Here is a 16,494-nt window from a genome sequence, read left to right as displayed (position 1 = left end):
CCTGCATCCAATCAGATTGTTCAGGTATTTTGACAGCCAGCAGGGCCAACTTGCAATACGGAAGCTTGGCCCAGCGGGAGATTCCTCCATGCACACAATTTAGCGTAGATGGAGGAATCTGTTGCACTTTTTCCATCTGACCATAGAAAATCTGCAGATCATCTATAGGTGTATGGCCAGCTTTAGACACTGCCAGCCAAAGTTTGTCCTAGGGCATGGAGACTGGAAACATGGCAAGTCCTAGTTTGGTTGTTATTCTATCTCTTTCTAATGAACCAGCACTAGACAGGTCTCCAGTGTGCCTCCCTCACCTCTTACACAGGCTGTGAAATGCTGGACTTCTCAGATGAATGTAGATGGTCAGTATGGGATTGCAAGTGGCGTTTAAATAGTTAAAGAGTTCCAATTTTTGAAGGATAATTGTTATTACTCACCTTCCAGTAAACATTGTTCATCTAATATTAAACTAAAATTGTTGTCCCAAGAGCCAAAAAGTCACTAACAATCAAAGACTCCTCTTTCAGGAAAAGGGACTACTACCCCTGTATGTAAAAGTTCTTGTCATTGTATGGGAGAGGAGGAAACTGCTGCAGGTATTTAGTACAGTAACCTACAATGCCTGCCGTAGCTTTCCGAGCACTGGCCATTCTGAAAGTCAATGCTCTGACTTTCAGAAATTGTTGAAGCTTGCTGCCATGCCCCACTCCCACACATTTCTGTTGACATATTACTGTGATGGACAGAATCACTGACCAATAGGAATGCTCATGTCCATATTTTCCAAAGCGTAATTCTGAAGGTTACAGTCAGCCCTCATTACCACTTTAATTGTGTTAATAAGAAAAGTTTCAATGTTGTCATCTGTTCAAGCAAGGAAAAGCCTTGGTGTCTATAAAAGATTAGTCATACATGTATCCAATATTTAGAAACCATGTCTTCCTGCACCTGGAGGGTGAGAACATTCGTTCTTGTACGGAACAAAAAAGGTACCTCTGGTAATTATTCATCCCATTTATGAAAGGGTAATTGTTACCTTCTCTGCACATAAAAACTGCAAGCGAGAGATGTTGAATCATTGCGTTTTATAATGAAAATGATGAGAGTGCTGAATCTGTGACTTAAACACATGATCAGATCTTCTAGGTTTGTATCAGAATTAACCAGCCTGCCATGGCAGAGGTTAGCGAAAGTGTCCTGTCCTGTCATGTTAATACCAGCCCGCAAGCACTTTTTTTAGAGTGATTCCTCAGAACTGGACTTTTGAGTACCCTCAGTGCCTAAGAGAGTATGCCGGCAAGCAGGGTTACTTATATGCCACCTATCTGCCTTCAATATGGGACAAGTAGGGGATGGTCACCCCCTCCCTGGGTAACTGACTTTAAAGGTAAACTTTGACACCACAAACCCTCTCTGTGACTGCTTCTCTGTCTTATGGCTGCTTCATATTAAGATAGACTGTTTGGCTAATATCATGGGACTGTCTCCCTACTTTACAGTGACCGGGTCCAGAATGAATTCATAAAGAGAAATAACGTCACCAGCACTCCAAAGTATAATAAAGCAATAGTCCATTTATTGGCACATTGCCATTTCAAATGCTTTTTGAAATGGCAATGTGCCAATAAATGGACTATTGCTTTATTATACTTTTGGAGTGCTGGTGACGTTATTTCTCTTTATGATTCTATCACGGTGCCATCCGTGGTCACTACTAGCACCCACCCGGCCATACGGGTCTTTTCTGTTCGTTAAGGAGTGCAGCGAGATCTCTTGATTTCAGAATGAAGTCATGTCTGGCAACACACTTCTTAAGTTCCAACTCAGAACCAGTCAGAAACCTGGGACTATGACATCATCAGTGGTGATGTACTCAAAGTCAAGGCACGCACCTGTGCCCTGTATTTTTGGCAAAAAAAAAAAAAAAGTTAACAATAAACAGAACTATGTTGGCAATTGTGCATTATACGGTTGTTTACTGCTGCTGTAAACCATTTCTCAATGGAACATTTGTTGTGTGCATGTTAGCTGTGTGAACATCCATTTACAAAAACATGTTTGAGGTGTCTTCTAACACACATCACGCTACCATCTTTCAAAACAGAATGATGTTTTTTTTCTTTCCCGCTTCATCCATAATGTGTCCCTGGATATAAGATTGGTGCCCGAATACTTTTTACTCCAGAAAGTATTTATTGGTCACATTGCCAGCACATTTTAGGGGTTGAAGGGGCCCTCTACATGAGGGCTTGTGACTCCAAAACTGACAAAATTGTGGGCAGGCAAAAAGTGCATGTGTCATTTTGATGTTTTAGAAAGCCCGTTCAAATGACTGGGCTGCCCTAACACAACACACGTTAGCACACGGCACCAGTAAGAATCCAGTATGAATCAGATTATACACTGCTTGGCCAGAATAAAAAATTCACCCACTTCTAACCTATTTTGTTGGACTTCCTTAAGCTCTGAATACGGCACACATTCGCCGTGGCATTATTTTAATAAGCGTATGCAATGTCACAACATTTATTTCCATCCAGAGTTGTATTATTTTTTCACCAAGATCTTGTAGTGGTGATGAGAGATTCAGACCACTGTGTAAAGTCTTCTCCAGAGCATCCCAAAGATTCTCCATGGGGTTAAGGTCTGGACTGCGTAAAAATGATGTCTCATGCTCCCTTTCACAATGTGAGCCCGATGAATCCTGGCATTGTCATCTTGGAATAGGTCCGTGCCATCAGGGAAGAAAAAAAAAATCTATTGATGGAAAAACCTTATTCATTCAGGTCGGCAGCTGACCTAATATTTTGGGGTCATAATATTGCTGAACCAAGACCTATTATGCAATGGAAGCCTCTTACCTATTTGCTTAGCTAAATCCAGGTGGTGACTTTTTTTTGGCCAGGCGGTGTATATGCAATTTAAGCAGCTTGATCTATAGTAGGGCTGGACAAATCCCAGAAGCCAGGTTCCTATTGTTACCTACCAATTACAGCTGGTACCTAGCTTTTGATGTTTTCTCTAGTTGTTGTCAATGGAGATAACTTCATATGTACAAAACCAGCTGGCTCCTGGATGAGACAGACTTGCTGCTGAATTCCATATTCATTTGTCCACCCCTGTGATATAATACTAATGAATAACTACCCACACACAATTTTACTTGGTTACAAGAATAGCAGTTTCAGGTCCACTTCTCAGCAGGCCCTGACCTGCCGTCATCTCACACTGCAGGGTGCCGAGTTGCAATTGTCACGATGGCATTTCTCCCGTCTCAGAGCCCCCCCTAATCATCAGTATAATTGAGCAGGGTGAATGCTGAGAAAAATTAACTCAGCAGCTTCCTCTGTCTTCCGATTCTGGGAGGCAGCCCAGAAGTTTAATACGTCCCTGCTTTTTTTTTTTCTTTATTCTATTACTGGATGTAGTGCAATCTAACATCTTGATACTAAAATCTAGTATTACAGTCTAACATGGATGGTTTATGGAGCCCTGCCAGCAAGATGCACAAAACAGTCAGAATGTGATGCTGTACAGGTCACTGAATTCAGCAATTCAAGTCACAAACAAATACTCCAAAGTAATTCCAGATATTCATTATATCCATCTACAATGGTCACCTTTTCTAGGAAAGCAGTACGGAAGCTCACAAATGAATATTATGCTCTTCTCTAGGTAGATTTCAGACTTCCAGTGAAGCTCCATGTTGGTGGATGTGTATAGTAAGTGAATCAATTAGCACTTTGTGACAAATTAACTCTTTCTAGACTATAAAATGTCAGGTGCACTCTTCTCCACAAACAGTAGACTCCAAGGGCTTAGGGATGGACATGGTGAATAAAGCTTCTACACCAAGCTAGGGTAGCCATCTATGAGCTCCACCTCATTTCTCTGGACTTTGGATGAGTCAACTGATGCAGCTGGTTTTGGTGATTATGTAGACTGGTTAAGCTGGCCATACACCTATAGATGATCTGCAGATTTTCTATGGTCAGATGGAAAAAGTGCAACAGATTCCTCCATCTACACTTAACTGTGTGGATGGAGGAATCTCCCACTAGGCCAAGCTTCAGTATCTTGCTAGTCGGCCCCACTGGCTTTCAAAACACCTGAACAATGCCTGCATCCAATCAGATTGTTCAGGTATTTTGACAGCCAGCAGGGCCAACTTGCAATACGGAAGCTTGGCCCAGCGGGAGATTCCTCCATGCACACAATTTAGCGTAGATGGAGGAATCTGTTGCACTTTTTCCATCTGACCATAGAAAATCTGCAGATCATCTATAGGTGTATGGCCAGCTTTAGACACTGCCAGCCAAAGTTTGTCCTAGGGCATGGAGACTGGAAACATGGCAAGTCCTAGTTTGGTTGTTATTCTATCTCTTTCTAATGAACCAGCACTAGACAGGTCTCCAGTGTGCCTCCCTCACCTCTTACACAGGCTGTGAAATGCTGGACTTCTCAGATGAATGTAGATGGTCAGTATGGGATTGCAAGTGGCGTTTAAATAGTTAAAGAGTTCCAATTTTTGAAGGATAATTGTTATTACTCACCTTCCAGTAAACATTGTTCATCTAATATTAAACTAAAATTGTTGTCCCAAGAGCCAAAAAGTCACTAACAATCAAAGACTCCTCTTTCAGGAAAAGGGACTACTACCCCTGTATGTAAAAGTTCTTGTCATTGTATGGGAGAGGAGGAAACTGCTGCAGGTATTTAGTACAGTAACCTACAATGCCTGCCGTAGCTTTCCGAGCACTGGCCATTCTGAAAGTCAATGCTCTGACTTTCAGAAATTGTTGAAGCTTGCTGCCATGCCCCACTCCCACACATTTCTGTTGACATATTACTGTGATGGACAGAATCACTGACCAATAGGAATGCTCATGTCCATATTTTCCAAAGCGTAATTCTGAAGGTTACAGTCAGCCCTCATTACCACTTTAATTGTGTTAATAAGAAAAGTTTCAATGTTGTCATCTGTTCAAGCAAGGAAAAGCCTTGGTGTCTATAAAAGATTAGTCATACATGTATCCAATATTTAGAAACCATGTCTTCCTGCACCTGGAGGGTGAGAACATTCGTTCTTGTACGGAACAAAAAAGGTACCTCTGGTAATTATTCATCCCATTTATGAAAGGGTAATTGTTACCTTCTCTGCACATAAAAACTGCAAGCGAGAGATGTTGAATCATTGCGTTTTATAATGAAAATGATGAGAGTGCTGAATCTGTGACTTAAACACATGATCAGATCTTCTAGGTTTGTATCAGAATTAACCAGCCTGCCATGGCAGAGGTTAGCGAAAGTGTCCTGTCCTGTCATGTTAATACCAGCCCGCAAGCACTTTTTTTAGAGTGATTCCTCAGAACTGGACTTTTGAGTACCCTCAGTGCCTAAGAGAGTATGCCGGCAAGCAGGGTTACTTATATGCCACCTATCTGCCTTCAATATGGGACAAGTAGGGGATGGTCACCCCCTCCCTGGGTAACTGACTTTAAAGGTAAACTTTGACACCACAAACCCTCTCTGTGACTGCTTCTCTGTCTTATGGCTGCTTCATATTAAGATAGACTGTTTGGCTAATATCATGGGACTGTCTCCCTACTTTACAGTGACCGGGTCCAGAATGAATTCATAAAGAGAAATAACGTCACCAGCACTCCAAAGTATAATAAAGCAATAGTCCATTTATTGGCACATTGCCATTTCAAATGCTTTTTGAAATGGCAATGTGCCAATAAATGGACTATTGCTTTATTATACTTTTGGAGTGCTGGTGACGTTATTTCTCTTTATGATTCTATCACGGTGCCATCCGTGGTCACTACTAGCACCCACCCGGCCATACGGGTCTTTTCTGTTCGTTAAGGAGTGCAGCGAGATCTCTTGATTTCAGAATGAAGTCATGTCTGGCAACACACTTCTTAAGTTCCAACTCAGAACCAGTCAGAAACCTGGGACTATGACATCATCAGTGGTGATGTACTCAAAGTCAAGGCACGCACCTGTGCCCTGTATAGACCAGCTTTATGGGCGCCTTCCATACTAGGATGATTACTCATCAAAAGAATTACAAAAAATAAGTGCTGAATAAAAATCCCAAGACTTCTCCCCTGGAACCACTTGTAGTAATCAGTGAATACTGCCACACAGGGTTCCCCATAAAGTAGAGGACAAAGCTGCATAGGAATTTGGCCAGAGACCTTGTCTTTATGTCTTCCTTTGCTGGCACAAGATGCCTGCTGAGGAGGAAAGTGTAGGTGGACTCTATATCCTCATTGTGCTTCCTGTGCAAATGGCAGAAGGCCCCAAAGGTGACTAACAGAAACCGTGTTAGGCCAACCACTGTTCTCAAGCCAACACAAAGAGCAGTAACAGTACAGGAAGGACGCAGCATCATAAAAAGGCCGGTTTTTAAGAATACAATGTATTTAAAGTTGAATTCTCTGAAATCTTCATAGTGATACAGATAATAAGATTCACTGAATTGTTATACTGAATTTGCCAGTAAACATAAGACAATAAATACATGAGGGCATTTACAAGATTCAAAACTGTACAAATGTGTTTAAACCGAATGTTTACATTTTATCCACAAAACCAAAAAGACGGCTTTTGTAGTTTAAATGCAGAAACTCGGCATCCAAGAACCTCTGGCTGCTTGCGGACAATCCAAATAAAAATGTCTATTTATGTACAGGAGGTGTTCTCTGCCGTCCAATGCACAACGCTGAAAGAAAATCCACTATTTGTATCACGGAGGTACAGATCTCCCCCAAGTATTTATGAGAAGTGGATTCCTTCGGCATTAAATCCGTGCAGTAGCCTAAGATGAAAAAAAACAAACACATTAAATGAAAAGGGAATTAGGTTTGTTTATGACAGACTGAAATAAAGTACACTGGCTGAACCTTGAGATTAAAAGAATCTACCTGATGAAGTCATCTATGTCCATGGAGCGGGCGCGCTTCACGCTGAATTCAGTGTCTGTAAGGATCTTGTCAATTTTATCTGCAATACTGAAGTCTTCTGGAATTGACTGTTTACAAAACAGAACTTTCTATAAGACTTTTAATACTACAAATGTATGCAGGCCCAATACAAACAATAGGAGATTATATATATATATATGACACACTCACCAGTCAAAATAGCCCTGACTCATCAAGGCATGGACTCCACTAGACCTCTGAAGGTATGCTGTGGTATCTGGCACCAAGCCGTCAGTAAAAGGTCCTTTAAGTGCTATAAGTCGGGGCCTCCATGGATCGGACTTGTTTTTCCAGCACACCCCATAGATGCTCGATTGAGATCGGGAGAATTTGGAGGCCAAGTCAACACGTTGAACTCATTGTTGTATTCCTCATACCATTCTTGAACCATTTTTGCAGTGTGGCAGAGCACATTATCCTGCTGAAAGAGGCCACGTCCATCAGGGAATACCGTTTCCATGAAGGAGGGTACTTGGTCACCACCAATGTTTAGGTCGGTGGTATTTGTAACATTCACATTGCCCAAAGCATCACGCTGCCTCTGCCGGCTTGCCTTCCTCCCATAGTGCATCCAGGTGCCAGCTCTTCCCCAGGTAAGAGACACACACGCACCCGGCCATCCACATGATGTACAAGAATGTGATTCATCAGATCAGGCCACCTTCTTCCATTGCTCTGCGGTCCAGTTCTGATACTCACATGTCTGTAGGTGCTTTTGGCGGTGGACATCGGTTAGCGCAGTCACTCTGACCTGTCTGTGGCTACGCAGTCCCATATGCAAAAAAACTGTGATCCACTTTTGGTAGGTCCTGACCACCGCAGACCAGGAACATCCCACAAGAGCTGCAGTTTGGAATTGCTCTGACCCAGTCATCTATCCATCACAATTCGGCCCTTGTCAAAGTCGCTCAAATCCTTACGCTTGCCCATTATTTCTGCGTCCAACACATCAACTTCAGGGACAAAATGTTCACTCGCCGCCTAATATATCCCGCCCACTTCCAGGTGCCATTGTAACCAGATAATCAATGTTATTCACTTCACCTCTCAGTGGTCATAATGCTATGGCTGATCGGTGTATATCCACATACATACATACATACATACATACACAAGTATAAGACATTTCACAATTTCTAAAAGAACCGCAATGCTTTCACCAACTAAGTCACAAACTATACTTACGATATTGTGAAGAGAGCAATGTATTCTGTAATTCTTCTCTAACAGTTCCTGGACTGCGCTGGATCTGCAAATAAAACAACACTCATTAAAGGCAAAATTAACATGCTAGGTCTGCACCTCTGATCTGTGACAGGAGGCTGAGCGGTGTGGGAGGAGAGACGCCGGTCGCTCACAAGGCAGTATTATCCTGTGAGCCCAGGGCAGATGGATGAAACACCCCCAGGGGGCAGGTCCAGGGGCTCTGAGAAAGTGGGTTGAATGACACTGGTCGACATTTAACTTGGAAAAGCAGCACCAGTTAGAAGACTTACTATGGGGAACAATACCAAAAACAGGCCGACTATTGTAGACAAATCTGCTTGTTTCATTTAACCTTATCTGGGCATAATTGTTTTGTTTTTTTATTAGTGAACAAGCCATTTCGCATCACCTTCCAGACAGATAGTGACTGTGCTCTGTGAAAAAAACATTAGTGCTCAAAAACGTTTTTTATTTTAACTTTTCTCAAAATATTTTATTTATTTTTTAATAAACTTTTACATTTTTTTATATTTATTAAATATTTTTACTTTACTTTTAGGGGCTTTGGGGAAATATGGGGGGGTCTTAACAGACCTCAGATATTTCCCTTTAAAAATAGAATAAGATATTGAGAATACAATCTCTTTTCTGTATCCCCTGTTATCAATGAACAGGAATCCTATATACTGAGTGTTCCTGTCCATTCATAACATGAGGACAGAGTGTGTTTACTATAACCACAATCATGAATGAACAGGAGGGGATGTAGATTACTTCCCATTCATAGTTGAGGATATAGTAACCATACCATGTCCTCAATTATTTACAAACACTCAGCAAGTGTTTGTATCCGCTCTCCATCCTGACAGCTGTGACAGGAGGCTGAGCGAGCGGCCAGAAAATGGCACTTTCGGCATTATGCCAAAAGTGCAATTTTCGGCTGCCAATATATCGGTGCATCTCTAATAAATATATATATTTATTTTTTTAAGCACTATTTGTACCAATGCTGATACTTACTTAAAAGAAGCTGCAAGGGTTTTGTTTTTCCTTACAAAGGCAATTCTCACCAAGCCATCCCATTCCTAGAATTACAAATACAGAAAATGACTGTGTTACATTCTGATATATAGTTTATTTTTCCCATCTTTTACTCCATGTGACTTATATGACCAGTAAAGTCATATACTGTAGTATATTCACCCAATAGTAATTCAGCCAACCCTACAAACTGGGCGGTTATACATTAGAGAGATGTTAAAGCTGAATTTTAGAAAATAAAATAATGCCGGATGCCCTTATAAATATTGATAGCCAGGCACAGGGTTTTTTTTCCTTTGTGTAAGCAGAACTGAACCCCCTTGTCCTTTACAGCCAAGGAAGGTGCCATCTCAGGATTGCAGTTGTCATGGTGCCCTTTAACCTCTATTTGGATTAAAGTTGCCATGTGATCAGCTATGACATTAGACATTTGGGGGCTTGAAAGTTCGGTTGAGAGCTGAAATAAAAACACTGACAACCTTGACAGTTGGAATGACTTAAAAGTAACTGTTTAGGCAGACAAATAGGGGCCCGTTCACACCAGATACAGTGCGTTCCGGCCCGATTCTGGCCAGAACGCACTGCCTTGCATTGCGGGTGGCTCACCTTTTTGTGGCGCAGGAGGGGGCGTGGTGGGCCATTGAAGTGAATGGCACCGTAGCCACGCCCTCCAGCCGCAATGCGATCGCCCGCACGGGATCGCAAGGCACACTGGGCATGCTGCCCGGTGCGATAAAATGCTGCAAGCACAAGAGATGAGAGCAACCAATCAAATCCAGCGAAGGCCACAATCTGAGACACTACAATAGATAACGGAGAGTAATTCCTAGCATTATGTTATGTGTTTTACTGTAACTTACCTGAAAGTTGATGGGTGGAGGAGGATTCTTTGGCTCTATTCTGACAACACTGGACTCGACTTTCGGAGGTGGCCTGAAGTTGTTCTTCCCCACCTATACAATAGTAGAACATAGGAAAACAATGATTATGTGATATGGAATTCATGCCATCAGTTGATGTCAGAGATGCACTTGTAAACACTTTTATATGATAGTCTGGGATAAGATGAGAGCTAGAAGTATAGAACCCAAACACCACAATCTTCCGCCACTTTATTATTGAAGTTCCCTAGGCATAACAAGCACATAACCCTCAGGGTTCCAAGCATCACAGTGGTCAACACTTCTGCCTTGCAGCACTGAGGGTCCCTAAGATTTGACACTTATCAAAGAACATTGCATGTTCTTCCTTTGTTGTATAGGTTTCCTCCCACACTCCAAAGACATGCTGGAAGGATAATCCTGTCTAAACGGGCCCTGTATGTCAGCGCTTTATAACTAAAAAATACTTTCAATGCTGCCTGCCCACTGACACAGGAAACACAAAGGGGAAGCTCGGACGGTCTATGTAATTACATGAACACCTAAATCCTGAAGGAGGTAGCAGCTTTATATTGTACTTAGTAAACAAGGATTAGTAAAGGATTCTGTTTTAATATTAGCACTAAGATTTTTTTTTAATACATGCCTCCTGATCGGCATCTTTTCTGGGTGAGAGACTGCTACAGTACTGAAGCCAATGGATTTAAATGAATACCAGTAAGAGAGGTACTTACTTTCATGAGATGGTCCACACGAGCCAGAAGTTGGGTGTTAATGGAGAGCCTGCAGTACAGCTTGTCTCCTGGTTTGGCTACAAGTCGCATTGCAAATTCTCTCTGAAACATCAGCACAGCACATCTGGTATACAGGAAGAGAAAATACAAGGATGATAGCAGCAGTAAGGGTTATTTATGAGTACTGGACAAAAAAAATGGCTACCGATTCCCATAGGCTAAAAGTGCTAAAAAAAAAAAAGTGAACCCCCCCCCATGATACGGCTAATTTGTGCTTCTTGCAGTGGTAGCCCCACTGCAAGGGTTAATAACATTTTTAATTGGAGTTCCGCTTTAGGTTTATTTTTGCACAACAGCTTTTGATCCGGTATCAGATCCAGTGTATGTGATCTGATAAAAGGCCAAGACGATCAGCCATGGCAGCATCATATGTTTTTTTCATTTTGACATTTATGGTTTTGAGAATTGTAAATCAGAAAACTCACCTGAAGAAGGGTCTGTGAAGAAGAAGCTTGAAAACAAAGGGAGAAGAGATCTAAACAAGGAAACATGGTGTATTAGGAGCAGAAATAAATCTTTAATAGTAACCCTGTAATTAAGCCGAGTGATTAAAAATTGAGCACATAATGGAAACATGCATGAGCAAAGATTACCACACGTTGTACACTGAGGTGCACAGGTGAGCTCTTGGTTTCTCTGACATAAAAGGGGTTCATGGTCTGTTAACATTTCTTTAAAAATACCAGTGCAGGAAAAACATGTGGAACAGCTAACATGCGATAATGCGAAAGCCTCGCATCAAATTGATCAGTAGATCCAGAAATTTAGGCAGAAGCTTAAAAGGACTCTGTAACACATACAAATGCTGCTACAAGGTATAATGTGCAGATACCATTAAATACCGGCAGAGGAGCTTTCAGTGTCTGCTGTGTGATCAGCTCTGACACTTCCCGATATTCCTCAAAGTTGTTCGCTAGCTCCCACTCCCCATACATTTCTACTGGCCCATACCCATAATGTGGTACCTCACTGGCCAATAGGAATGTGTGGAAAGCAGGAGAGAGCAGACAACCTGGACAACAATTGTGCACAGAAGGAGCACTAAAATCTGCAACACCTATGTGCACAGCTTAAGAACTTGCACTTTATAATATATGCCAGCAGCTTTTTTTCTGGTTGTTAAAGTGATGATGATCTCGATGCTTTGAGTTCTCTCACCTTCTACTGACCAGTGAAACAGTCCATCACAATAAAGGACCAATAGAGGAGCCCAGGAGGTGGTGAGCAGAGCCATGCTCAACTTCTACAGAATTCCTCTGCCTTTATCTTTGGCGCTAGTAATTGTTGTGATATGCAGTCACGATCATTTGATTAATAAGGTTTCATCATATACTTATTTTGAGCTTTGTAACAAGAATACTTTGAAGCTCAGCCTTATTGGCAACTTACAACCCCCAAACCGTTGATTGTGTAAAACAATGATATTGGGCAAATGTACCTGGTAGGGCAAGTTGGCAACACAGAGGTCAAAAAAAGGCAAATCTGTCTTCAGCACATCACCGACCAAAACCTGAAGTTTGTTTCCTACGGCTCTACAAGAGAAAACATTTTACATTTCTTATACATTTAGTTGGCAATCAAAGCTGGGAATACACTGGTTACATTGTATTCGTTTAACCTGACGGCTGAATGAAAACAAATATAAAAAATTCCTCTATCCATGCTGAAGAATATGGATGGACGAACCTAATGCCGTGAGCAGTGCCGGGCCGTTGTCAGGATACCCCAACGGTTCTTGCAGCTGATTCTGTTGTGGGCTTAGAGTCACCAATGGAGCAAATTTCAGCAGATTCCTTCTGAATCACATGGTATTTGCACCATGTGTTCTCAGCTAGACTAGGGCTGCAACCAACTAATCGATAATAATTGATGAGAATAGTTGTCAACTAGTCTCATCATCGATTAGTTGGTTGGATTCCCTAGCTCTCTCCTCCATGCTGGGAGGAGGGCACAGCAAGCAGTGGGCGGATGCAATAGCCAGCCTGCTATTACAAATTGAAATGGCCAATAGCAGGATGGCTATTGCACCAGCCCACTACCTGCTGTATTTACAGTCAGTTGCCATCTGTGGAATCCTGGCACTGGCAGCTGTCATTCCCTGAAAGCTATTCAAGCGCCATGTGATTACAATACAAATACATTTTTTTTTAAATTATAAAAAAGGTGGGAAAAGGTAATTTTCAGTTTTGGCCTGACAAATTCTGCTGCGGGAGGTGCTTTGCAGCGCCATTCATTTCAATGGACCCCAAATGCGCCTCCCACCCAGTGTGATCACCCGCACTGGAACGCAAGGTACCACAATGCTGTGTGTTCCAGTGTAGTGCTATTGCAAAACATTGTGCATGCAGTTGTTTTATTCTGATGTTTTGTTTGTAACACTGCATGTGTGTATTTTATTTTAAATTAAGAATGGTATTTAATTTTTTTTATCTTCAAAAAAATAATTGGCTGACTAATCAATTATCAAAATATTATTAGTTGCAGCCCTACTTCAGACAAACATTAGGGGCATTTATTGAACTAATGCTAAACAGGAGCAGTGAGAATTTTACAAAATACAGGTTACAGCCTGAAATCATATATTTCTTCCTCAGCAGCTGTAAAGTAGCACTGCGACAGAATAAAACCCGACTCTGATCCTCTTTAGAAACACCCATCTATTTAGGGTGACATTCAGTAATAAATCTGTTTCAGAACTTTGCAAATCTGTCACAGTTGGAATACTGATGCAGCGATTGTAAATACACTGTAAACCTTTCAAAGTGACAAAGTTTGAGAAACAGCCTAATTTGTATCCAACTGTGCAACAAATTTGATTATTGTCCCTCATTGCGTCTAGGAAAAAATATTTTTGGCAAAAAAATGACGACAAGAACGGAACCAATTCACAAGACAGCAGATCGGTTCTAGGGTCTGACCTAGAGGAGCTACAACCAAACTATGCAGCTACAATACATGAAAATGACTTTGTATACAGATTTCCTTGAATTTGTTTTATATTTAGTCTACACTGCAAACAACTTCAAGTTGTATTTTCTACTGGCTAAAAAGACGAGTTATATCTCCAATTTGTAATGCATAGTGTGACATCTAGTGGCCAGAATAAAGTATGCACCCGCCCATAATCCTATTACACCAGCTATATTATTACATAGTATTTATATAGCGCCAACAGTTTGCGCAGCGCTTTACAATATAAGGAAGATATTACAGTTACAATACAATTAAAGACAAGATGGTAAGGAGGTTTCATGTTTCTGTTATACTTTATTTCTATTCCAAATAAAATAGTAAATGAAAATCACCAAAAATGAAAAAAAAAAAATAATAGCAATTAAAAACATTAACAATATTTCTCTTACAAGTGCTAAAATCTGAATATTCATATTGCATTGTAAATGTTGGACCTGCTGAGTTAAAGTGGAACTCCAGGCAAAGAGCTTAAAGGGTAGTTCCACTTTCCAGGTAAGCAGTGGAGGGGAAGGAGTGTTTGCCCAAAGGGAAGTATAGTGGTGGAGGTCGGATTGAAGGGGGGTAATTCCATTTTCCCAGATTCACCAGAGAAAGTGGAATTACCCTTTAACACGCAGTTAAAATACAGAAATGTTTTCTGGGTTATAAGTTCAAGGATTTGTAACTCTGAAAGGTTAAAGCGGACCTTTACACTCAAAAATCAGATTCTACCAATGCATCCCTCTATGTATGACTATTAATAACATAGACATGTCAGGTGTAAAATGCTGCGATTTTGAAATACTTAGACTTGCAGAGCAATCACTTCCTGCTTTGAAAGGGCAAAATTACTTCAGTTTGCCAAAGCAATGCACATTGGGATTGCCTTGTCATCAGCAGAGCATTGCTGGGAAATCTCATCTGTAATCTCATGAGATCTCAGGGAAAGGCATTTTCCTCCCCTGAGCCGGCAATTATCTAGAAGTATGTGTTTGTAGATTGTCATTACTAAACATTTCTAAAGGTGTGTTTGTTTTAAAGATCTGGGGAAAGGTCAGCTTTAATTGTCCGAGTTACAAACCTTCTTCTATCTGCAGAGCAGGAAGTTCATTTTCCTTCTTCCTAGTTTAGCTTTCCTGCTCCTAATGTTGCTTTATTGTCCAATGAACACTAGAGTGAGTTGACATAGGTAGATAAAGCAGGAACTATGTATCACCTGTCCGGCTGTTCAGTGTGGAAAGCACAATCCTGGCTGACCAGAAAGAACGACATAACCGCGATTTGCGGTAAAAAATGTGTGTTTTCGAGGGCTACCTGGCTGTATCCCAATGGATACGTGCGGCAAATACGCCCCAAAGAAGCTCATGTACTTCTTTGGGCATAGAGCGTTTTTCAGCGCGTTCCTACGCGCTGTGAAACGCCCAGGTGGGAACCATGCCCATAGGCAATCATTCCTTTTCACATGTTGAGCTCTGTAAAATACAGAGCGTAGGAACGGGATGTAAAACGCCCAGGTGTGAACCAGGCCTAACATTCATTTGGAGTTCACTTGGAATACCATGTTAGGGTGGCATACCAAAGCTATCCATTGGCTACGAAAAATGGAATTCACTTTTTTTATCTCACGTTTATAAATATCTCTACTTACGAGCCTTGAACTCTCTTCTGAAGTTCAGCAACAAGCCGTGTGTCCAGCTCACAGGCCACAACCTAGAAAAACATGACAGTAAAAAGCCTGTTAATCTCAAGGTTTTATCCTTCTGCCCTCTATTACTATTATACGGGATGTACTGTATACAGTGCTGACAGTTTGTAAGCAATGATAGCTGACAGCGCCTGCAGCCATTTGCATATAATCAGACATGCTGCCATTACCTGCGGACAGTCTTCGCTGAACACAAACATCATCCAGAGGTAATCACAGGATGTCAGATGACATGCGAATGGTGACACAGTGCAGCAATGACATAAGTAATGGGGACAGATCAGCCTGGAGGAGCCTGCAGGCAATACGGGTGATGATCCTTTGCCCTCCGCCTGCCATTGTCTGGGCACAGCTTCCAGAGTTCAGTTCCTCCAAGAAAAGATACGGCCTGACTTCAGAGCTGAATCCACTTTTTACCTTTTTTGCTTTTTCTAATAACTTCACAGTCATGTTTCCTGTTCCTGGACCGACCTCAAGCACCACATCTGTGGGCCGGATGGCAGCCTGAAATAAAAATGTTTCCTCATCAGTACAATCCTTCTGAAACCGCTTCAAAGCCAGAGATAAAGCCGAGTGTGAAAGCAGAATATCACCGACCTTGTCAATGATGCTGTTCACAATCAGAGGGTTCTTCAGGATGTGCTGGCCGATGCCGGTGTTGAACATGACCCCTGAATGTGAAACACAAATTCATTCATTGACATCCTAACACCTGACAAAAGAACAAACAGGATAGGATGAAATATTCCTATAAATGATTGGATCGGGTTAAATAAATGTATGAGAAGAGATATAAAGTTCTAGAAATGTTGTCTACCGCTCAAAGACTCTAGATGTGCCACTGGTGTGGTGGGGACACGTTACCGCAGGAGAAGGTCAGAGACTGGGGGCAGGCTACCGCAGGAGACGGTCAGAGGCTGGGG

The 16,494-nt window shown here is 41.6% G+C and overlaps 1 protein-coding gene across 1 annotated transcript in view; it reads right to left on the bottom strand.

Moving 5' to 3' along the window:
- Window positions 1-6,758: 6,758 nt before the first annotated feature.
- DIMT1 (DIM1 dimethyladenosine transferase 1 homolog) overlaps window positions 6,759-16,494 on the bottom strand; it is a 10,367-nt gene continuing 631 nt past the window's right edge. The window contains exons 2-12 of the mRNA XM_018571006.1: window positions 16,169-16,242; window positions 15,989-16,075; window positions 15,515-15,576; window positions 12,353-12,446; window positions 11,340-11,389; window positions 10,855-10,978; window positions 10,100-10,192; window positions 9,219-9,283; window positions 8,178-8,241; window positions 6,933-7,039; window positions 6,759-6,826 (exon numbers count right to left, since the gene is read on the bottom strand). Coding sequence (XP_018426508.1) covers window positions 6,784-6,826; window positions 6,933-7,039; window positions 8,178-8,241; window positions 9,219-9,283; window positions 10,100-10,192; window positions 10,855-10,978; window positions 11,340-11,389; window positions 12,353-12,446; window positions 15,515-15,576; window positions 15,989-16,075; window positions 16,169-16,242 — 863 coding nt within the window. The 3' untranslated portion in view covers window positions 6,759-6,783. The remainder of the gene's footprint in view (window positions 6,827-6,932; window positions 7,040-8,177; window positions 8,242-9,218; window positions 9,284-10,099; window positions 10,193-10,854; window positions 10,979-11,339; window positions 11,390-12,352; window positions 12,447-15,514; window positions 15,577-15,988; window positions 16,076-16,168; window positions 16,243-16,494) is intronic.

Source organism: Nanorana parkeri, unplaced genomic scaffold (genome assembly GCF_000935625.1).
Source record: "Nanorana parkeri isolate BGI_ZX_2015 unplaced genomic scaffold, ASM93562v1 scaffold1652, whole genome shotgun sequence".
Lineage (NCBI taxonomy): Eukaryota > Metazoa > Chordata > Amphibia > Anura > Dicroglossidae > Nanorana > Nanorana parkeri.
This window is presented reverse-complemented; position numbering and strand designations above follow the sequence as displayed.